The sequence below is a fragment of the Coenobita brevimanus genome, chromosome 21 (assembly GCF_032717465.1).
Source record: "Coenobita brevimanus isolate Jiangsu-jjx chromosome 21, ASM3271746v2, whole genome shotgun sequence".
Lineage (NCBI taxonomy): Eukaryota > Metazoa > Arthropoda > Malacostraca > Decapoda > Coenobitidae > Coenobita > Coenobita brevimanus.
This window is the reverse complement of record NC_136974.1, coordinates 25,753,189-25,778,486: the sequence shown is the minus strand read 5'-3', so window position 1 is coordinate 25,778,486 and position 25,298 is coordinate 25,753,189. Positions and strand designations below refer to the sequence as shown.

Below are 25,298 nucleotides of genomic sequence, written 5' to 3'. Positions count from 1 at the left end.
AGGGAACGGGACCATGTTGAAAGAAGCCTGATTGAATACATGCTCGTAGAGAGGTCAGTGCTGGGAATGGTTGCTGATACGAGTTCCGTGAGAGGATGATGTAGAGGTCTGTCATATCATATGATTGTGGTATGCAAGATGAAACTGAGAGGAGTGAGGTGGATCAGGAGAGAGAGGAGCAGTCAGGGAGAAAGAGTGAAAGTTGAGAAGCTGAGGATCAAAGAAGTGACAGACGATTACAGGACCAAAGTAGGGGAGGCATTAGAATCAGTGAATTGGAATGAAATGGATCTGAACAGCTTATGGAATGCATACAGGGATTACCCACTTAGGAATGCTAAAGCGGTGTGTGGTGTGGCAAGAGTAACAGCAAAGAAGAAAGGTTCGGCATGGTGGGATGAAGAGGTTAAGAGAGCAATGGAGGAAAGGAGTAAGAAGTGGCTAGAGTGGTTACAGGACAGGAGTTCAGCTGAAATAAGAACTGAATATATTGAGAGCAACGAGCACATAAAGAGACTAGTCAAGAGGAAAAAGGAGGAGGTAAGTTATGATCTAGGAGGAAAAATGATTGCAAACTACTCTGAAAATAAGAAGTTATTCAGGAAAGAGATGTGGAAATGTAGAAGTGAAAGTGGAAAGAAATTCGATCATGTGAAGGATGTAGGTGGTAGATTATTAATCCATGAGGATTAAGTAAAGACCAGAGGGAAAGAATATTTTGAAAGCTTAATGAATGAGAATAGAGAGCAGAGCAGATTTAAACATGATTGGTTTTCTGGGTGTGCGGAGAAGGAATGCAGTGCCAGGTATTGAGGGTGTGTGAAGGAATACAGTGCCAGGTTTTGGGGGTGTTCAGAGAAGGAATGCAGTGCCAGGTTTTGGGGTGTGTGCAGAGAAGGAATGCAGCGCCAGGAGATGTGATACTCGCACAGGTGAAGAGTGCTGTGAAGCGGCTAAAAAACGCAAAAGGAGCTGCGGTTCATGAGGTGTATGCAGAGATGATTAAGTGTAGTGCTTGTTGGAGATATGTAAGAAGGCATGGATGAGTGAAACTGTGCCAGCAGAGTGGAGAAAGGCTAAGTTGAGCTAAGTGAGTCCTAGAATTCGTGTGGCATAAGTTTACTGAGTGTGGTAGGGATGGTATATGGAAGAATTATTATAGAGAAAGTAAGAGAGATATCAGAAGTCCTAGTAAGTGATGAACAGGGTGGCTTTAGGAGTGGCAGAGGACGTGTGGATCAAATACTTGCAGTGAGACAATTAGCAGAGAAGGCTTGTGAGAAGGACCATAAGGTGTTTATGGCATACATGGGTCTGGAAAAACCAGATGACTAAGTGGACAGAGAAGGAAAGTTTTGCACATGAATGGTATAGATGGTAAGCTGCTAGATGCTGTCAAGAGTTTTTATGATGATAGTGAAGCATGTGTAAGGGTTAATGGGCATCTAAGTGAATGGTTCACGATCGGTGTGGATGTGCGACAAGGTTGTGTGATATCCCCATGGTTGTTCAATATATACAGTACAATCCCAGCTATCCGGTATCCAGACAAACGGAATACTCAGAACAACGGGAAAATTCAAGGGCTGGTAAAAATGTCAGTAAGTTATAACAGCGCGCCAATTTGAATGGACCGCCAAACCGCTGTTTGATCGTGTCACGCGAGGCTGGGTGAAGTCAGACAAAGCGAGGTGAAAGCATTTCCGGCTAATGTAAATCCTAGCAAATCCTCTTAACCACCCCTCCTCTCCCCCTCTTTCCCCTACTTGAATTCAGTCATCCTCCACACCCTCCAAAAATCATCAGTCTGCATTTTGCCACCAGACAGTAAACAAGCTCTCTTGCTATTGTGTTCCACTGATAGACGGTAATTTGTACACTCCAAAATGCCTAAAGTGCAAACTAAACGTAAGCGTATCGTGCTTACCTTGAAACATAAGCTGGACATATGCAACCGACTTGAAAAAGGCGAACATTATAAAACATTAATGGCTGAATATAAATGTTAATAAGAATGAAAGTTTACTTTGTTGGAAGAAAAATAAATAAATAATATGCCTGCATTTCATACATACATCATTTATTTTATTTTTTGCAAAACAGCTGAGTTGCGGGTGAGGGGTGGAGTGATGGAGGTCAAGTAGGGAAGAAGAAGAACAGTCGGAAACGTAAACAAACTCACGTGGGGGCACAGGTGTTGTGATAATTCTACAGTGCAGTCTTAACACATCATCAGTTCACTAATAAATGTTCAAGCTTTTATTTCTTTATTTTATTTTTCAAGTTTTATGAGTACAGTACATATAATGAATACAGTAATTCGGTAAACAATGGACTGGTGTAATTTGCAGTACTGCAACTTGCTAGACATTGCATGCACGTCCGTTATGACCATGGTGTGTGTTTACAAGGCAGTTTTTCAGGCGGAATCTCTTAGTGTAACCCCTAATGTGACTGGTGAGTACCTGAACTGTATTTACTGCTGTGATAGCCTTTGTATAGATTTGACTTGAAAATCAGAAATACGGGAAAAATCTGTAACCGGGAAGGTAAATTCCCCAAGCCACCCGGTTAACTGGGATTGTACTGTATATGGATGGGGTGATGAGAGAATTAAAAACACGAGTAATGGAGAGGGGGATGGCGTTGCTAATGAGTGGCGATGGATGGAATAGCTCAAGTTTGTTGTATGATGATAATGCAGTACTACTTGCAAATACTGGACAAGAACTTGGTAGTCTAGTGCAGAGTTTTGCTGATGTCTGTGAGCTTCGTCCTTTGACAGTAAATGTAGAAAAGAGTAAAGTGATGGTTACTGAGAGAAAAGGTGACTCCTAGTGCAATGTTACAGTGAATAGAGAGAGACCAGAATTGGTGAGAGACTTCAAATACCTGGGAACAGTGATGGAAAAGAGAGGAAAATATGCAAAAGAAGTTGAAAGTAGAGTGACACAAGGAAGAAAAGTAGCTGGTGCAATGAAGGCCTTGATAAGAAACAGAGGCATGAGTGTTGCAGCTGCACGAGGCTTACATGAAGGAATGTTAGTGCCAGCATTAACATATGGATGTGAGACTACTGTATGGTGTGGCATGAAAATGAAAAGTCAAGAGTAAGAGCATTGGAGGTGGGACTGCTGAGGAATGTATGAGGAGTACAGAAGGTGGATATGATACAAAATAATGTGATTCATGAGAGATGTGGAGTGAGGAAGTCTGTGGACACCAGGATTGAAGAGAGTGTACTGAGATGGCATGTTCATGTGGAGAGAATGGATAATAGTAGAGTGGTGAAAATAGTATCTCAGAGCGAATTTGAAGGAGGGAGGAGGCGAGGCAGGCCAAGGAGAAGGTGAAGAGGTGAGGTGGATGAGTGAATGAGGAAGAGAGGTTTGGAAGTCAGTAAGGCTAGGGAACTGACAAGAGATCGAGCTGGCTGGATGATTGTTGTGAGAAGAATGCATGATCAGGGATTTGGCACCCCTTTCTAACATGGCAGCATCTGGATTGACTCTATCAGATACGTTTGTGTGAAGCTACAGACCGTTGTGAATGTTTTTGGCGTATCCGATAGAGCCAGGATTCCGGGGGCTTGAATGATGAGTGATTGGAAGCATGGCCCATTGGATTGGGCAGATTTGGGCTGTCTGGACATTGCTACTCCTCACCCTGCCCTAGGATGAGAAAGGAGGTCTGGATGATGATGATGGAGGTTTTGCAGTTTGAATGAAACTGACATTTCAGTCTTGTTGGTAACATTGTAAGAAAATGTCTGGAAAGAGGTACAGAGAGTTAGACAGGGTGCCATAGAAGTTAGTTGGGGAGTGAAAGATAAAAATGGTAGATTACTAGTGGAGAAGAGAGAAAAGTGAGCAGATGGAAAGAACAAGGAATTGTTGAACATTGAGAGTGAAAGTACCGGTAATGCAAGTAGAAGTGGCTGGTAGACGGAGGGATGTGAGAAGAGAGGAAGAAATCAGTAGGATGGAAGTTGTGGAAGCAATGTAGAAAGTTAAAATGGGGAAAGCCCCAGGAATTGGTGGAGTGTGTGGTGAAATGCTGAAGCATGGGGGAGAGAGTAATAGAATGGATGTGGAAGATGTGCTGATTGGCCTGGGAGGAAGGTAGAGTCCCGGAGGATTGGAAGTCAGGTATTATTAGTCCCCTCTACAAAGGAAAAGGGGAAAAAGTAGTGTGTGGTAATCATAGGGGCATTTGCCTTCTTAGTGGAATAGGAAAGTATATGTTAGGATACTTATTTACAGCATTAGGGAAATAACAGGAATTAGTTGGAGAAGAGCAGGGAGGTTTTAGGAAGGGAAGAGGTTGTGTAGATCAGATATTCATTCTTAGATCATTAGTGGAAAAGTTTTTAGAGAAGGGAAAGAAGTTGTATGCAGCCTTCATGGATTTGGAGAAAGCATATGACAGGGTAGATAGACAAGGATTGTGGAATGTATTAAGAGTATGTGGAGTAGATCGGAAGTTGTTGAAGGCCGTGAAGGGTATGTATGATGGTGCTAAGGCTGCAGTGTGTGTGGATAGTGAACTGAGTGAATTTTTCTTTTTGAAAGTTAGGTTGAAACAAGGATGTGTCTTGTCTCCATGGTGGTTCAATCTGTATATGGGTGTAGTTATAAAAGAGATACAAGGTAGGGCAGTGGATATTGGAGTGGCCCTGGTGAGAGAGGGTAGTGTTTGTAAACTCCCTGTACTGTTGTTTGCAGATGATACTGTGTTGTTAAGTAAAGACAACAGGGAGTTGCAAGGTTTGTTGGTTGAGTTTGGGAGAGTGTGTAAGAAACGGAATCTAAAGGTGAATATAGGGAAGAGTAAAGTGATGGTCTTCGAGAGAAGTGAAGTCAGTGAATGTACAGTGATGCTGGATAAGGAGGAAATGGAAAATGTGAGTGCATTTAAGTACTTGGATAATTTGATGAATTAGGATGGAAGTCTTGAAGGTGAAGTGCTTGAAAGGGTACAACAAGGAAGAAAGGTTGCTGGTTCCTTGAAAGCTGTGATAAGAAACAGGGAAGTGAGCATGGAAATGAAAAAGGTACTACATGACAATATTGTGATACCAGCTCTAACGAATGGAAGTGAAGCTTGGACCTTATTGGAGGGACAGAAGTCAAGAGTGAGAGCAGTGGAAATGAGTTATCTGAAAGGAGCCTGTGGAATCACATGGAGAGACAGACTGACAAATGAAGAAGTGAAGGAGCTTTGTGATGCGGATGTGGATGTGATAGGAAATGTTAAGAGAAACACATTAAGGTCGTTTGGTCATGTGGAGAGGATGGAGAGTGAGAGAATGATGAGGAGAGTATGAGTGAGAGGGAGGGGGAGGCCAAGGACTAGATGTTGGGATTGAGTGGAGAGGTATATGAGAGAGGGGGCTGTGAGCTGGGAGCATGGCAGTGAATTGGCGGGGGACAGGGCGACATGGAGGCAATTTGTATGTGGCCACTCCTTATGAAATTAAGGCGTCTGGCAGTTGATAGGTAGATAGATAAGTAACAATGGAACTTTGAATGATAGTTTCTGGTTGTTTACTCTGGCCTTAATGACAACAAGAATGAGCACCCACAGAGTGCATCAGTGTTGCCCATGTACTGGTTTGGGGTCTGAATATTTGACTTTTCCTCTTGATTTTAACCTCATATGATTACTTTAAAAATGGAATTGCCTAATTCTTGCCTAACCCTTAACCCTTCAGCCAGGTTAGGTTCAAAGTGGACCAAGTGTTTGAGTTGACTTTGCTCAGTGATTTTAACTCTTGACCTTTCTCCATGACCTTGACCTTAGACTGTTCTCAAAATTGAATCTGTTTATCTTTGTCCTAACTTAAATGCTTCCACATAGTTTGTTGTAAATCATATAAACACTTGAAGTTGACCCCGCCTTGTGACCCTGACCTTTCTTCAGCCCATTCACCAAGTTTAGTCCATCCATCCATCCATCATCCAATCCTGTGTTGTCCCATGAGGAGCTTGGGGCTAGGCAAATAGTTCCCGACATTTAAGATGAGAGTGACCGGCCTGACTCATCCTAGAGTGGCATTATATGAGCAGTAAACCCCAACCACCCCTTGGTTATAAACCTGCACCAGCTCAATCCAATTGGCGTGCCTTAATTACCCACTAAACCACCATGTCCCATAATCTGGTTGTATGTTTACCACCCAGCATAGTAAGTGGATTCCTCCTGATGCACAGGAAACCATTTGGCTTGTCACTCAGTGTAGAGTCACCCATAGACAGAGGGAAGAGGTAAGAATGAAGGAAAGAAAGACAGAAGAGGGAGTGTAAAGTCACTTGTAGGCGGAAGGAAGAGGAAAGAATGAAGGAAAGAAGAGGAAGGAAGGAAGAGAGGAAAGGGCAGACACCCAAAGCCACACTACATCGAGTGAGTGGATGGTGAGCGTCCCCACCTACCACGTAAAAAATCATATAAAAACTCTTTATTTATTTTGTTTATACACAAAAAGTCTAAACTTCCACCTTGCTCTGTGACTTCAACCTTTGACTGATTGTTCTCAAAACTGAATTCCTTCATTCTTTCAATATCCATAGTCCTTCCACCAGTTTTGGTTAAAAGTTGATCGAAACTGTTTTAAGTTGACCCTCCCCTGTGGCTTGGTCCCTTGACATTGACCTTTGACTGATTGTCCTCAAAATCAAATTCTTTTTTCCTTGTTCTACCCTAAACTGTTCCACCAAATGTGGTCTCAGATGGATAAAACCTATTTAAATTGACCTTGACCTCTGACCTATTGACCTCAGAACATTAGGTCAGCCCCTTGGGCGATATTTAATACAGCCACAGAGTTTGATCTAAATCAGATAAAAACTATTTTAGTTATTTTGTTCACACACTGACACATGGGTCAGATTTTTATAATGACTTCTAACCTATTGTTCTATTAAACAAAAGCACAACTCATTAACTGATGCTCCCCCCATTCACCAGGTTTGTTTAAAATTGGATATAAACTGTTTGAGCCCATTCACCAAGTTTAGTCCATCCATCCATCCATCATCCAATCCTGTGTTGTCCCATGAGGAGCTTGGGGCTAGGCAAATAGTTCCCGACATTTAAGATGAGAGTGACCGGCCTGATAGGTGGTAGGTGGGGACGCTCACCATCCACTCACTCGATGTAGTGTGGCTTTGGGTGTCTGCCCTTTCCTCTCTTCCTTCCTTCCTCTTCTTTCTTTCCTTCACACACACACACACACACGGAGAGAGCAGACGTCCTAGCCATCGCTCCTAACCTTGAGTAGTTTCAGGAATTTTGTCTGTCCTGTCTCCTAGGGTCTTTCTTTAAATTTAAAATAATGAATTGTTAGTAGACTACCAAAAATGTAAAGATTTGTTGCCTATAGTATACATGAATGTTTGTGGTTTATTCGGTAACAGCTGTTTTGGTACTTTACCGGTACATTAAACATGGCCGAAAATGTAAACATTGAGGGAATGGAATTTCAAGGATTTGATGCTAATACCAATGTCATGGACCTGGTGAAAACATTAATTATGAGGATTAGTGAACTCGAAAAGAAAGTTTTTTTTTTTTTTTTTTTTTTTTTTTTTTTTTTTAAACAGAACGGAGGAAGGAAAAACAAATGGAGAAAAAAAATTATCCATACACCAGATTACTGGTGTCCTCTGTTCACAAAATATCTGTAACAGTTAGACTTGAACAGTTGTAGGTTGAAATTTGGAGGAAAACAACTCTGGGGAAGCGAGTTCCAGAGAGATGCAGTTCGGGGAATGAAAGAATTCTGATAGGCAGAAGTTCTGCAATATGGTTGAGTGACATTCCAGTCATGAGCGCTACCAGATGCCCGTGTAGCACGAGGGAAGGCATGGAGAGGTGGCACCATGGACGCAACTTCATCTGAGCATTTGCCAAAAAAATATCTGTAAAATAATGCAAGGGAGGCAACATTCCTTCTTACTTGCAGGGGAGGTAGTTTATATGTAATGGCAGGGTTGTTAATGATTCTAACAGCTTTATTCTGAATTTTGTCTAGTTGTCTTAATGCAACCTCTCCACAACCATTCCACAAGGGTGAGCAATATTCAAGCTGAGAGCGCACATGACTCTTATAAATTATAGCTAACTGCTCATCAGCGAAGAAGTTACGGACTCTGTACAATAATCCAAGTTTCTTTGAGGCAGTTTTAGCAAGTGATCTGACATGAGAGGTCTAGCTGAGGGCACTGTTAAGTGAGACACCAAGAATTTCAATACTTTTGGAGATGGGAATATTAGTAGCACTGAAGGTAATGTATGAATTTGGCAATATCTGTCTATTAGTAAACTGTATATATTTAGTTTTACTAGCATTAAAAGAGACAAGATTGTTTTGTCCCCATTCACTGATTGCAGATAGATCTTGATTTATGGAGATGGCTGTACTGAGTTGAGAAGTAGAGATATTAGACTTTGTAAATGGATGTCTGAGTGTGAATGAACTATGTAGTGTTGAGTCATCTGCATATGAGTGAATGGGATTGTGAGTGACAGATAAGAGATCATTAATATGAACCAGAAATAGGGTTGGCGCCAGAAATGATCCCTGCAGCACGCCGACGTTAATTGAGTGGAAATTCGAATATACATCATCTACTTTTACTCTTATTTTCCTGTCACTAAGATAAGAAGAAATCAAAGGAACAAAAGACGTTAGTCCATAGCAAGGGAGTTTGGACAGCAGGGAACGGTGCCATACTCTGTCGAAAGCTTTAGAGATATCAAGAGCTACTGCATGAGTTTCTCCATGTAGATCAATTGATTGATGGATGGTATGAGTCAGGAGATTGAGTATGTCAATGGTGGATCTTTTGTGGCGAAAACCGTATTGTCTATCATTAATTAAGTTGTTGGATTCAAGATGTTTAACAATATGCTTATTAATTAAAGTTTCAAATACCTTACCAAGAGAAGATGTGATAGCTATTGGTTTGTAATTGGAGGGGTCAGACGAATTTCCTTTCTTCGGAACTGGGTGGATATTGGCTTCTTTCCATGAATTTGGAAATAAAGAAGTACGTATGCATAGTCTGAATAATTTAGCTAGGACAGAGGCAAGTTCAGGGGAACACTTTTTCAAAACAATTGGCAGAATTCCATCTGGGCCTGGAGCTTTGTTGGTAGGTAAATTGTCTAGGATGGATTTTACAAATCTTGTCTGTATTTTAAGTGGGGCAATTTCGGGAGAATCAAGTTCCAGTACTGAGACATTCTGGCTGGTATCATCTATGGTAGAGTTTCTTGCAAAGGTACTAGCAAAGATATCTGCTTTCCCACGTGGGTCACTTGTAATATTGCCATCTGAAGATTTTAGTGGGGGAATGGAAGATGACTTGTTAAAGTTATTATTGAAAGAATTAAGAGTTGACCAGAATATTCTATTGTCATTAGGGTTGTTAAGTAGTTTTGATGCTTGCTTTTGAAGAAAGTTTGATTTAGATAGATTTAATACAGCTTTTGCATGATTTCTAGCAATTTTAAATTGGGAGAGTGATTCAGATGTTTTTGATTTTAAGTAAGAGTTATATGCTACTGACTTTTTGGCTGTTGCTCTGGCACAACTGCCATCAAACCATTTTGGAGAGTTTGATCTTTTAGTGAATTGTTGACTTGGTATGAATAAATCCATACCAGCTAGTATTAAGTCACAAATGTGGGACTGGGTAGAATTGGGATCACTAGAGAAGAAAGACTGCCATGGAACATCAGCAAGATAATTTCTAAATCCATCCCAGTCTGCCCTGCCAAAGTGCCATCGGGTCACCCTGACAGGTTCGGAATGGGGAGGTGTAGGAGGGTTAACTAATGAGGCTTTGATGAGATTGTGGTCAGAGGATCCAAGTGGTGACAGTACCTCTATCCTGTATTGATCTGGATTATTTGTCAAGAATAAATCCAAGAGATGGGCATTATGGTCAGGATTATCAGGTATTCTGGTTGGTTGCTTTACCAACTGGGTGAGATTAAACGATTCCGCAAACAGCTCGCCTTCTAGACCAGCCTCGTCAGTCCGGGCAGAATGCAATAACCATTCAACATTGTGTATGTTAAAATCACCCAAAATGGTAATTTCATTGCCAAGGGCAAGGTCAAGGTTACTCAACTGAGTGGATATGGAATCAAATACACTGGGTTCCGAAGAAGCATTGGGGGAACGATAAACTACACAGATATATTTGGTAATGTTTTGGCAATTTAATTTATATAATGAGTAATCAAAACTGGATGAAGTGAAGTTTAAAATAGTATCAACTGCATATTGGGATTTGATTTAACAACAGGTGCCGCCCTTGTTTCGAAAGTTTGTAAGGAGATGGTAACCGGGAAAACAAAATGGAGATATATCGGTAGAGGGTGAGATTTGTGGTTCTGTGAGGAAAAGGGCTAAAGGGGATATGGACTGAAGGAAAAAATGAACTGAGTTTAAATTTGTGGATAGGCCGCGGATGTTGGTAAAGAATAAGGCCGCACCGTCACCTCTTCGCCGACGAGCATTCCCGGAAATAGCAACAGTCGCTGCTGGCACAGTCGCTTGATGGCGACCGGGAGGACCCTGTGCCTCCAGCCCTACCCTGCCGGTGGTGGCAATCCGAGGTACCACCTCATTTGATTGTAAGATTGCAGCGGCCATTACTATAGATGTGAATAGAAGGTGTGATATGTTATGCGCATGTAGTGTGGTGTAGACAGTTGAAGGTAGAGGTATTATGAGAGCATGCTGGCCTACTCTCTGTGTAAATGAATGCACTGAAAATGTTCAGAAAAGGGAGATGGTCAGGATCAAGTCCTGAGGGCTGGTGAAACGGGAGCTCCAGCTCTCCCTATCACCAGCTTGCCATCAACCTCGGGAGTACTGCCCTGTTCGACTGGTGCTACAGTCTACTCCTCACAATCTAGTGATAAAGGATGTGTCAGTAAATACGGAAACCACCATACAGAGTCTGATCCAGTCCAATGAAACAGCCAATGAAGAGATTAGGAATTTGAAGTGGGAAAATGTTGAACTGAGGAGGAAACTAGAAGAGAGTACTAATAAAACGGAGAAGGTGAGTAATATATTAGAAGAACATAAGGCAAAGTGGGCACACGTAGAAGAAGAACAGAAAGAAGTGGTCAGCTTAAGAGAGATCATCCAGGAAGAAAGGGAAATGAACAAGAAAGAAATGGAAGAAAATGTAGTGAAAATACTGAAGAAAAAAGAGAAAATAGTGAGAGAAACTGTAGAAAGGAACAGATGTGTGGTAGTATTTGGAAACAGGGAAGAGGAAGAAAAGGTTAGGTTTGTAAGACTCGAGAGAGACACGAACATGGTGAGAGGAATATTAGGCAAGATTGACCCCGAAGGAGACAAGTGGGTAAAAGAAATTGAGGAAGTAAGGAGGATAGGGCCTTATAAGAAAGGGGAAACAAGACCAATGAGAGTCAAGTTTACATCAGAAAGTGTAATAAATCAGATACTTAAAGTGACCTGGAAATTAAGCAAAGAGGCGGGGATGGAAAATATTATAATAAGAAAAGATCTGAATGAAGAAGAAAGAGAAGTTTTAAAATCATTAAAGGAAGAAGTAAAGGAAAAAAATGATAAGAGGACAGAGGAAGAACATAATACTTTTTTTTGGAGAGTATTGGATATGAAAGTAAGGAAATGGTATTTAAGGAAATAGAAGTGAAGGAAACTAGGGGGGATGGTTGTGAAAGATCAGAAGTTGAGGAAGTGGTACGGACAGAGAGTAGGAGAGAAGAGGGTATTAAAAACGTCAAAAATAATTTGAAGGTGATATATGCTAATGTTGATGGTTTCATATCGACAAGGATCGAAATTAATGATTTCTTGAGAGAACATGAACCTGATGTCATGTGCATTGTAGAGACCAAATTAAGAGAATATATTGATGTTCATTTGGGAGATGGTAAATACAAACTATGGAGAAAAGACAGAAAAGAAAAAAAGGGAGGAGGAGTGATGAAAGCAGTGAAGAACAACATAAATGTAGATACTGTGGAAATGGGAGAAGGCAGGGCTGAAGTGATATATATGAAATTAGAAACTGGAGAGAATGTTAAGGGAGATATGGCGGTAGTGTATGTTCCCCCAAAGACGAGAGCATGGAAGGATGATGAATACCATGAGATGTTGTCAGATATGACCAGCTACTTGCAAAAAATAATTGAGAAAAGCAATAATATAATTTTGGTGGGTGACTTTAATTGTAAAGAGGTGAACTGGGAGGAATGGTACTCGGGAGGCGGCGAGGATTCGTGGGGCACTATGTTATTAAATATAATTATGAATAATGTGATGACGCAATGGGTCAAAGAAGAGACACGGTTTCGAGGTGAGGACACACCAGCAAGGTTGGATTTACTGTTCACCAAAGAACCCGATGTAATAGAATCATTAGAGTATCTTTGTCCTTTGGGAAAAAGTGATCACGTGGTCATTGAGTTCCAGATGTTAATAGGAAACGTCGAGCCAATAGACGAGCTTCATAGACAGGGAAGATACAACTTTGGCAAAGCAAATTTTACAGGATTGAGAAACTTTTTTGAAAATGCAGACTGGAGAAAATTCAGAGAAACAAGAGAGATACAGAGGAAGTGGGATATCTTTCTAGACTTCTATAATTTGGGAGTGGAAGAATTTGTACCAAGAGTAAGTGGGAAAGAAAACAGGAAAAAGGAGTGGTTTAATAGAAGCTGTATGATTGCAAAAAAAGAGAGAGATAAGGCATGGAACAATTGGAGAAAGAGAGGTAACGACAGAACAAAGGAAGAATATAAAAGAACAAGAAATGAATACACAAGAATACGTAGAGAAGAAGAAAGGAATTTTGAAAAAGGTATAATTGACAAATGCAAGGATGAACCCAAACTGTTTTATAGATTTGTTAATGGCAAACTGAAACAAAAGGAAGGAATCACCAAGCTGAAAGTAGAAGGAGAGGTCTTTAAGGATGCGGCAATGGAAGCAGAAATAATGAACAAACGTTTCCAGTCAGTTTTCACTAAAGAAAAGGAGCTTGTGGAAGGGGAGGGAGTGATTAGAAATGTTCCGGTGATGAAAGATATAAAAGTGGAGGTACAGGAAGTGTATAAATTACTGGAAACTCAAGATGTAAGGAAAGCCCCAGGACCTGATGGAATTTCCAATTGGGTACTGAAGGAATGCAGAGAACAACTGGCGGATAAAATTCACAGCTTAACTGTATGCTCTCTGGAAGAGGGGAAAGTGCCAAAAGAATGGAAGAGGGCAAATGTGGTACCAATTTACAAGGGAGGAAACAGGGAAGAACCCCTGAATTATAGACCAGTGTCTCTAACCAGCATGGTCGCAAAATTGTGTGAGAGAATCCTGAAAGACAGATGGATAAAATATCTGGAAGAGATGAATATTTTGGCTGAATGTCAGTTTGGATTCAGAAGTGGAAGGTCATGTGTTTCAAACTTGTTGAGCTTTTACTCAAGAGCGATTCATGTGGTACAGGAGAGAGATGGTTGGGTGGATTGTGTGTACTTAGACTTAGAGGAGGCCTTTGACAAAGTACCTCATAAGAGACTAATGTGGAAACTAGAATATATTGGAGGACTAAAGGGGAAACTTCTGGAATGGATGAGAGACTTTTTGAGAGACAGACAAATGAGGACAGTAATAAAGGAAAAGATGTCTGGATGGAGGGAAGTAACAAGTGGAGTCCCTCAAGGCTCAGTGTTGGCGCCAGTAATGTTCTTGATTTACGTAAATGATATGGTAGATGGAGTGAACAGTTATGCAAGTCTGTTTGCTGATGATGTAAAGATCTTGAGGAAGATAGAGGCTGAGGAGGATTGTAAAATACTGCAGGAGGATTTGGATAGGATACACAATTGGAGCCGGACGTGGGAAATGAAATTTAATGTAAAGAAATGTAAAATATTGGAAATGGGTAAAAGTACCAGGAGACCATCACTGAATTATTTTTTGGGTAATGAATTAATCACAAAAAGGAGAGAAGAGAAAGATTTGGGAGTGCTGGTCCAAGATAGTTTGTCACCAGAAAAGCACATTAACAAGATAGTTGGAGAGACTTATAAGCTCTTGACTAACATAAGTAGCACCAGTCGAGCAGGGCAGTACTCCCGAGGTGGATGGAAAGCTGATGACAGGGAGTGCTGGAGCTCCCGTTTCATCAGCCCTCAGGACTAGTTCCTGACCATCCCCCTTTGCTGAACTTTTTCAGTGTCTCAGTTACACAGAGAGTAGGCCAGCATGCTCTCCAGTACAAATTTCTCTATCTATCTTCACCAAACTACATGCACAGTACACACTACACTTCCTATTCAAAATTCACCAAAATACAGTAGCTTCAATTCACCCAGCCTCGGAGTCCCCAGGGGGGGGGGACCACAAATGCCCCCGCCATCTGCCCCTCTCCCGGTGACGACTCAAGGTGCCTGGAACCACTGTCTGACTCTCTTCTTCTTCATTTCTGCAACATTCGCGGCCTTTCATCTAACTTTCGCTCTGTTGAGCACCACCTCTCCTCCTCTAAACCTCACCTTCTTTTTCTAACGGAGACTCAGCTGTCTGAGGCAACTGACAGCAAACCCTTTTCTGTATCCTCCTACTTTCTCTATACTCATTTCAAAGCCAAAGGTGGCTGTTGTGTATACATACGCAACGACTTATCTTGCTCTCGTGTTCCTGAACTTGATTCTTCTGAATTCTCCACTCTCTGGCTTCGGCTTTCCTGTCATTCTCTGACTAAATATATCTGTGCTGTTTACTTATCCCCTAATTCTACTGACTATCAAAAATTCTTCGACTATCTTACTTCTACGATGGAACACATTCTGTCCATTTCTCCTTTCTCTGAAATCTCCATTCTTGGAGATTTCAATGTTCACCACCACCTTTGGCTCTCCTCTCCTTTCACGGATCCACCTGGTGAACAAGCCTACATCTTTTCTATCCTTAATGACCTAGAGCAGCTTGTACAGCACCCTACCCGTATCCCTGACCGCCTTGGAGAGAGCTCCAACATACTTGACCTCTTCCTCACAACTAATCCTTCTGCTTATTCTGTTAATCTTTTCTCTCCGTTGGGCTCCTCCGATCACAACCTTATTACCTTAACCTGTCCTATCGCTCCAGTACGGCCTGCGGACCCTCCAGGGAAATGTCGTCTCTGGCATTTTGGAGCCGCGGACTGGGAGGCCCTCAGGCAGTACTTCTTTGATTTTCCCTGGAATGATTATTGCTTCCATGGCCGTGAGCCATCTGAGTGTGCCTTGCGCATTACGGAGGTTATTCTCTCGGGCATGGAAGCATACATTCCTTTCTCATATCCTTTGACTAACGCAAGAAAGCCTTGGTTTAATCACGCTTGTTCTAATGCTGTCCGCAACAAGGAGAAGGCCTACAAAAGGTACCGGAGCCAACCCACCCCTGAATCACATAATCTTTACGTTTCTGCCTGGAATCGTGCTAAGTCTGTTCTTCGCTCTACTAAAAATAATTTCATCCATACTAAATGCTCTCAACTCTCCAACTCGAATTCTTCCCGCTCCTTCTGGCACCTTGCCAAAAATCTTTCTAACAACTTTACCTCATCATCCTTCCCTCCTCTTTTCTACTCTGATGGTTCTGTAGCTATTTCTTCTACTGATAAAGCAGATCTCTTCGCACAGACTTTCTCCTCCAATTCTACCTTAGACGATTCCGGTGCTGTTCCTCCATCACTTCCCCCCTCTGACTTCCTCATGGCTGACATTAAAATTTCTTCAGTTGATGTATTTTCTGCCATTACTGGCCTCAGTACTAACAAGGCATATGGGCCTGATGGGGTCCCTCCTGTTGTTCTCAAAAACTGTGCTTCTGTGCTTACACCCTGCCTAGGCAAACTATTTCACCATTGTCTGTCAACTTGTACCTTTCATTCTTGCTGGAAGTTTGCTCTCATTCAGCCAGTCCCAAAGAAGGGTGACCACTCCCAACCCTTCAACTATCGTCCAATTGCTTTAACGTCCTGTATTTCAAAAGTTTTCGAGTCAATTCTTAGAAAAATTTTAAGGCATCTTTCCTATCACAACCTTCTTTCCGATCGTCTGTATGGGTTCCGTCAGGGACGCTCCACTGGCGATCTTCTCACCTACCTTTCAGACTCCTGGTCATCCTCCTTTCGGGACTTTGGCGAAAGCTTTGCCATTGCACTTGACATCTCAAAGGCTTTCGATCGAGTCTGGCATAAATCTTTAATTTCCAAACTGCCCTCCTACGGTTTCTGTCCTTCTATCTGTGCCTTCATCGCTAGCTTCCTTTCTGGTCGTTCTATAGCTGCTGTCGTAGACGGCCATCATTCTTCTCCTAGATCTATCAACAGTGGTGTTCCTCAGGGCTCTGTCCTATCACCAACTCTCTTCCTTTTATTCATCAATGATCTTCTAAGCTGTACATCTAACCCTATCCACTCATACGCTGATGACTCCACCCTTCACCTTTCCATTCGGTTCCCGCAACGCCCATCTCAACAGTTACTTCAAGAAACAAGGGATGAGGCTATGGCACACCTAATGTCTGACTCGGCTCATATCTCTGACTGGGGTAAAAATAATATGGTTGTCTTTAATGCATCTAAGACTCAGTTCTTACACCTATCAACCCGACAAAATCTTCCACAGGTATACCCACTAATGTTTAATAATATTCAGATTAATCCTGCATCATCCTTGAACATGCTTGGGGTTTCATTTACTCGGGACTTATCTTGGAAAGATCATATTACATCTCTTGTAAAATCTGCTTCCAAGAGATTGGGTGTGCTAAGCCGACTCCGCTCTTTCTTTACCCCTGCGCAATTGTTGTCTCTATACAGGGGTTTTATCCGCCCCTGTGTGGAGTACAACTCTCATGTGTGGGGAGGCTCCCCACATACAGCTCTTCTCAATAGGGTGGAGTCAAAGGCTTTTCGTCTCATTAACTCTCCTCCTCTTATTGACTCTCTTCAACCTCTGTCTCTTCGCCGCACTGTTGCATCTTTATCTCTTTTCTATCGCTACTTTAATGGTCACTGCTCCTCTGAACTGTCTGCTTGCATTCCTCCACCTCTACGAGGGGCGCGTAGCACCCGTCTGGCAGCAAACTCTCATCCCTTTTCTGTCCAACTCTCTAATGCAAGAGTTAACCGTTACTCCCAGTCTTTCATTTATGCAACAGGTCAGCCCTGGAACTGTCTCCCTCTGTCTGTATTTCCTGCTGCCTATGATCTCCAGTCTTTCAAACGCAGTGTGTCCAGGCATCTCAAAATGATTTGATCTTGAATTTGGCTCTCTATTGTATTTTGTTTTTCTCTTGGAGGGAACTGTTACTGCGGGCTCATGCCTTTGATTCCTTCTTCCTCGCATAAAAAAAAAAAAATAAAAAAAAAAAATAAGAGTAGCATTTCATTATATGGATGAGGAAATGATGAAAAAATTGATAGTGGCCATGATCCGCCCCAGGTTAGAATATGCAGCGGTAGTGTGGTCCCCACACAAAAAGAAAGATATAAACAAGATTGAGAGAATACAAAGAACAGCAACCAAGATGGTCCCCAGTCTGACAGACCTGTCATACAGAGAGAGGCTGGAAAAACTGGATTTGCCTTCGTTAGAGGAAAGGAGAAAGCGGGGAGACATGATTGCGGTGTTCAGGACCATGGTGGGAGTAGATAAAATTGACAAAGAGGATCTGTTTGTATGGGATAAGAGAGCAACAAGAGGACATGGAATGAAATTGAAAAAGTCAAGCTGCTTGAAGGATATCAAGAAATATAGCTTTCCTTACAGAAGTAGACTTATGGAATAGCCTGGACAAAGAGATCGTCCAGTCTAAAAACTTAAACGAGTTTAAAGTTAAATTCGACTTATTGAGAAACAGCGACGGAAACCCACGAGCATAGTACAATACATTCCGTGTATATCACAATTGTTTATATTAGGTAAATACTTAAATATTTGGAACGACTTAGACAAAGAGGCGGTGCATGAGAAAAACATTCATGTGTGTAAAGGTAGACTTGATAAATGTGGATATGGAGACAGGACAACACGAGCATTGCTCAATTCCTGTATACTACAAATAGGTAAATACACACACACACACACACACACATTCTCTCTCTCTTTCTTTCTCTCTTTCTCTCTCCCTCTCGCGTATTAAAAAAATGAAATACTTATAGTGAGGACTGCCTGTGTGGGTATATCCCAACCTTTGACTGAAATTGTTTAACAATTAACTATTCCTGCACAGATCATACCTGACGTTGGCGAGAGAAACTGTGGAGATGATGCATTACCTGACCAAGGAGGTGCCCAAACCCTTCCTTCGCCCAGAGCTCTGTGATAGACTGGCTGCCATGCTCAATTTTAACCTCTCCCAGCTTTGTGGCCAGAAGTGTAAGTTCTTTCAGCAGCTCCTTACATGTGGTACTGTTTTTATAAATTTTATGTTGGGAGCACTCATCATCCACTCATTCAATGTAGCACTGCTTTCCTCTCTTCCTTCTTTCCTCTTCTGTCCCTCTTTCCAGCATTTGACCCTCTTCCTTCTGCCTACAGGTGACCTTACACTCCCTTTTGTGTCTTTCTTTCCTTCATTCTTTCCTCTTCCTTCTGCATATGGGTGACTTTACTCTGTGTGACTAACCAAATGGTTTCCTGTACACCAGAAAACCATTTACAATGCTGGGTGGTAACCATATAGCCTAATTATGGCACTTGGTGGTTTAGTGGGTAATTAAGATGCTCTAATTGGATTGAGCTTGTGCAGGTTTATATCCAATTGGTGGTTGGGGTTTATTGCTCACGTTATGCCACTCAGGAATGAATGAAGCTGGTCACTCTCATCGTAAATGTCAGGACCAACTTGCCTAGCTCCAGGCTCCTATGCTCCTCATGGGGCAGCGTAAGATTGGATGATGGATGGATGATGTTTTAAATGGAAAAAGCATGTAAAGAGTTTACGATATACAGTATGCCATTTATTACGCCAGTATAACCGGTGTCATATTCACAAAGTTCGTGCATGCTTGTGATGTTTGCCTACGCCCAGCATACGCATACCACATACAGAAATTTTGTCTGTGCAGGAAGTACTCATTGTACATGAACCGTCAGCATGTATCACCCAGCGCATATGCCGCTTACATGCACAAAGTTTTAACATCCATCCATCCATCATCCAATCCTACATTGCTCCATGAGGAGTGTAGGAGCCCGGGGCTAGGCAGTTGGTCAAGACATTTAAGATGAGAGTGACCAGCCTCACTCATCTCTGAGTGGCATTACATGAGCAGTCAACCCCAACCACTCCTTGGACATAAACCTTCATCGGCTCAATCCGACTGGAGCACAATAATTACCCACTAAACCACATACCTGTAGTAAATACATACTCTCAGCATATCTATTTTACATAAATATCAATACCATTTGAAATATGTAGAACTTGCAGAAAGTAACCTACTCATCAGACTTAAATTGGAGTCATCACGAATTCTAGTTCATGGTCTAGCTCTCCAGGTGTCCATAGTGTCGTTCTCAGAAAATGGGGACAAGGGGCGGTAAAGAGTAATCAGTTACAGATTTTTAATTTTCTTCTTCCTTACTTTAAACTATACTTGAAAGTAATTTTCATTATTCAGCATATATATAAAGATGCAGTATCTAATATTAGTAAAAGCATGGCTTCCTTGTGCAAATACTGCAAAATTTGTAAGGAAATTTAACAAAAACCAATTTAGGGTCCTTTTACACATTCCAGAACAGCCAGTGGTTACTGAAGTGACTTATTATGTACCCAGAAGCTGTGGTAAGATTGAAAATGGTAATATAAATGCATGTCACTGTCTGTGACTGTTGATATATATTGGCCAAGATATGAAACGAGGAATCTCTGGCATCTTTATGCAGATGCCCGCTACGCAGCCAGGCGTATGATTATCGTGAATGTAATGTAAACACAATGTAGGATGGAAGGCTACAGGATTCCGTGCAGTATGCTCAAGACTTTTTACTGACTGGATGGGAAATGGGTTATCATCCCAATTTGTTAATAAACGGGGATCTGGGAATACCAGTAATTTCCGATTAACACAAACAGTCCGATTAACACAAACAGTACGTCTCAGTTCACCTACACTCTTGCCATCAGCTGGCTCAACTTGATCCAGTATATTGGGATGTTCAAAAGTTTCTCACTAGCTGTATTAGTTTTCCTTTACAATATCCCAAATGAGTCACTGATCTTTGTCTTAAATATTGCTTAAGCTGTGCAACAGTCCATTTTACAAGCGAATTTGGCTCCATACTGCACGGGGTGAATCACGCTGCTAGTCTGTTGTATGCATGGAATGACATGCTGGAAGTTACCGTTCCCTTCTCTTTAGCCTAAATTTAACCTAACCTAACCAAACCTAAACTAACCTTATGTAACCTTATCTTAGATCAGCCTAACCTAAATTAACTTAAACTATCCATCCATCCATCCATCATCCAATCCTATGTTGCCCCATGAGGAGCGTAGGAGCCCGGGGCTAGGCAGTTGGTCCTGACATTTAAGATGAGAGTGACCAGCCTCACTCATCCCTGAGTGGCATTACGTGAGCAGTAAACCCCAACCACCCCTTGGATATAAACCATCACCGGCTCAATCCGATTGGAGCACAATAATTACCCACTAAACCACCTGGTGCCAAAATTTGGTTATATGGTTACCACCCAGTGTAGTAAATGGTTTCCTGGTGTACAGGAAACCATTTGGCTTGTCACTCAGTGTAGAGTCACCCACGGGCAGAAGGAAGAGGAAAGAATGAAGGAATGAAAGACAGAAGAGGGAGTGTAAAGTCACCCACAGGCAGAAAGACGAGGAAAGAATGAAGGAAAGAAAGACAGAAGAAGATGGAAGGAAAGAAGGATGGAGGAGAGGACGGCAGACACCCAAAAGTAGCACTACATTGAGTGAGTGGATGGTGAGTGACATCCATTTCTTAATTCACGAAATGACTGATTTCACAATCTGCCTGTAACATCTATCTATCTATAGCCCGATGCCCTAATCCCGCAAAGAGTGGCCGCAGACAAAACGCCTCCAAGTCGCTCTGTCACCCACCATTTGACTACCCTCCCCCCAACTCACTCCCCCCTCATATACCTCTCAACTCCATCCCTCCACCTCATCCTTGGTCTACCCCTCCCTCTCCCTCCCTCCACCTCACCTACATATACCCTCTTAGTCAGTCTTTCATTCTCCATTCTCTCCATGTGTCGAAACCACCTCAGTGTATTTCTATCTGCTCAACCACATCCACATCCATCCTGCAACGTTCCTTCACTTCTTCATTCGTCAACCTGACCCTCCATGTCACTTCACATGCTTCTTTCAAGTAACTCATTTCCACTGCTCTCACTCTTGATTTGTTCCCCTCTTGCAAGGTCCACACCTCGCTTCCATACGTCAGGGTAGGGATCACAATACTATCATGCAGTGACTTCTTAACTTCCATACTCACCTCCCTATTTCTCATCACTGCTTTCAGTGAACCAACATACATATATATATGTACATATATATATGTAACATATATATATGTATATGTATTAAGTGTGACCTTAGGGTTAAGGGACTGAACAGGGAGGCTGCAATGGATTGTGCAGCGTGGAGAGCTGCCATTAGGTGACCAAGGCCGACACATGCAAGCATGTGGGAGCCATTAAAAACGAAACGAAACGAAACGATGCATACCCTGAGTGACAAGCCAAATGGTTTCCATTACACCAGGAAACCGTTTACTATGCTGGGTGGTACCATATAACCAAATTTTGGCTACTGGTGGTTTAATGGGTACTGTATTTCATGGCATGTTAGACACTGCAGTGTGAAAGACGCACCCTAATTCTGAAAGGGAAGTTCTGAGAAAAAATGTATGTCTTGACCAAGACTACAGAAAGGTTGCTTGATATGAGTATTTTTTCACTAAAATACACACTCGCCTTTCAGAATCTCTATTCAGTACTGTATATCTGTCTTTAGTTTCTTTATTTTATGTAAAAAAAGGGTACAAGACATGAAAACAAGCAGCCCCTTCCTTACATAATGTTACTGCATTCCATGACACTATCTTAACGCATTAGTCTCTCTTCAGCACTGTATATATATGTTTGGTGTCTTTATCTTTATGTAAAAGAAGGGTACAAGACAAGAAAACAAACAAACAAACAACCCCTTCCTTATAAAATGTTACTCCATACCACGATGCCATCCTAACACTACTGGTTTGTTTATGAAATATGAAACACAACCAAGTTTTCAAAAATCAATTACAAGGAACATTTACACCATTTTATGTACCCTAAAAGTACCAGAAGCCATCCTAACATGGGGGTGATCGAATTTCGACATTGCTAGGCGCTAAACTGCTAAATTGCTAAACCGCTAATAATGCTGTAATTTCGGGAAGTATTATTTAATGTTGCAACTGTTTTTCCCATTTTTCACTAACAGTAATATAAGACTGCTTCCTTCTATGATGCTCTTGTATCGAATGAAACAAAATATTAGTAAGAGATGCCAGCCTAACAAGGGTTTTTGAATTTCCATATGAGACAGACGTCAGTTACAGTGACTCAACAAAAGTCATGTTAGCCAACATCTCCAATATGATTCCCTTGCTAGTTAGTGATTGGATAGCAAGTGAAGGTTAGCAAGGGGTTCAGAAGTGATCATGTTCTGACAGTTGGGGGAACGCTAGGTGCTAAACTGCTAATAAGCTATAATTTCAGACAGTACTGTTTATTTATTTTTTTTATTTTTTTTTATTTTTATTTTTTTTAAATGTCTGCGACTCTGAGCATAGGCTTCACAGCCTGCTCTCAAGGCCCAGTAGTCCTCCTGCATACCATACACCTCTACATGTCACCACTTCGGCGCTAACACTCACCGTCCATATATTGAATACATGCTAGGGCTGTCTCATACAGGACTGGTGTATTGGTATTAGCGGGAGTATTTTTACGACATGTCGGTGGGTCTTCTGGTAGATCAGTAAAGACCGTTTTTATTAAATTCAAATCCTTAAACTGTTCCCTGCCCCAGCCGGGATTTGAACCTGGGTCCGGTAGGACTGCAGACCACCTCTCTACCGACTGAGCCATCGCCTCCCCATATATATATATATACAGTGCTCGTCAGAAGTATCGAGCGCTTATGGCAGGGCGCGCGATACTTTTGGCGAAAAAAGAATCACCCGTTTTTGGTACTAAAAATTGAGCCAGATGTTTGGGCCACTAACATGACGTCACGTCAGCTTGAGGCCTCACTGCGCGCTGGTTGGCTCCCGCCTCAGTTGCCTGTGGGCTGTGTGAGAGAGAGGAATTCCATCTCGCCTTCCTTTCTTCTTGCACCATTTTTTACCTAGTGTCCCGCAGTGTTTCGCCACTTTATTATGGCCCCTACCCATGAACTTTTGAGTTAAATCATATCATAGATCATTGCTCTAAAGGAGGCAGGCCACCCCACAAGGGAAATCAGTGATTTGGTTGGTGTGGCTCAATCGACAGTGCGTAGGTGGTGTGCCCGTTTTCGAGTGGAAAATAGTGGTGACATTCCAACAAACAAACTGTGGTCTGGTAGGCCCAGGAAAACTTCCCCGAAGTCTGTTAATGTTTTAAAACGTGCAGTGGAGTCTAATCCTCGTGTGAGTGCAAGGAAAATTAAGGAGAGCAACCCGGAAGTGTTTGGTGAGGTTTCAGTGCGCACTGTCTCGAAGAGTCCATGAACTTGGTTACACAAGTCACAGGCCTGTGAGAAAGCCTCTTCATACACGTTACCAGCGACTTCGTAGGCTTGCCTTTGCTAACAAGTCCCTTAACTGGGGTGAGGACCAGTGGTTGTCAGTGTTGTGGTCTGATGAGGCAACGTTTAGTGTTACCTGTAATCGAGGAGCGCGCATGTACCAACGCAAAGGTAGTGACCCGCTTGACCCCCGTTACGTGGAGAGCACAGTTAAACACCCTGATTCACTTATGGTATGGGGTTGTTTCTCTGGGAAAGGTTTGGGGAAGCTTGTTGTGCTTCCCAAGAACTGCAGGACCAATGGTTGTCAGTGTTGTGGTCTAATGAGGCAACGTTTAGTGTTACCTGTAATCGAGGAGTGCGCGTGTACCGATGCAAAGGTAGTGACCTGCTTGACCCCCGTTACGTGGAGAGCACAGTTAAACACCCTGATTCACTTATGGTATGGGGTTGTTTCTCCGGGAAAGGTTTGGGGAAGCTTGTTGTGCTTCCCAAGAACTGCAGAGTGACTCAGGACATTTACCTGGAGCTTCTTTGTGATCATTTACCTGAGTCCTTCGAGCTCACAGGTGCACGAGTGTTTCAGCAGGACGGTGCACCTGCTCATAAAGCCAAATCGGTCACCAACTGGCTTCGTGACTGCGAGGTATCCTTCATGAATGACTGGCCAGGCAATAGCCCAGACCTCAACCCCATAGATAACCTCTGGTACCTCGTAAAGAAGAATCTCCAAGGGAAGGACATGAGCTCTCTGCCTAAGCTGGAAGCAGCCATTCGTGACTCCTGGGCCAAAATACCACCCCAGCACCTGAGGAATCTCGCCCTTTCACTTCCACAACATCTCAGGTCCGTGAAGAAGTGTAAAGGATACCCTACCAAGCATTAAAGGTAAATATAATGCATTATTTATATGTTTTTTCAATATTGAAAGGCTTGTTTCATAGGAGGGACGCAGGGGGCTCGATACTTCTGATGAGCACTGTATATATACAGTAAACCCTCATTATACGATGCCTCTTTAAACGATATTTCGCATATACAGTGTCAAAATTTTAGTACCCTATGCCCACTATACAATGGGAACGATTTGCTACAATGATGGATCATCCGTGGCTCAGTGAACAGTGAATGTGCAAACGCAACAAAAACGTCCTCTCACTGTCAGCATTAGACCACACACTCTTGTCTACCGGTCCAGCCTCATTAGCTAGCCCTGCCCAGCCAGGCAGTTCTGACATTGATGAGTGAGGGCTGTGACTGTGAGGCCAAGTTGGGACAATTTGCCGTCAGGACGATTCCCCGTCATTTATTTATGTATCAGTTTATTTAGCAAGTACACTAGTTTTTTAATTATGTAAGTTATATATGTGATGGTGGTTTATTGTTTATATAGTAAATGTAAAATATAGCATCAAATCATGGGCATTAAATGAAAAATAATAATATATTGAAACGT

The 25,298-nt window shown here is 42.1% G+C and overlaps 1 protein-coding gene across 1 annotated transcript in view; it reads left to right on the top strand.

The window, feature by feature from the left end:
- The window catches only part of Ube4B (Ubiquitination factor E4B), a 645,009-nt gene that overhangs the window by 477,176 nt on the left and 142,535 nt on the right, over positions 1-25,298 (top strand). The window contains exon 22 of the mRNA XM_080266571.1: positions 18,302-18,447. Coding sequence (XP_080122697.1) covers positions 18,302-18,447 — 146 coding nt within the window. The remainder of the gene's footprint in view (positions 1-18,301; positions 18,448-25,298) is intronic.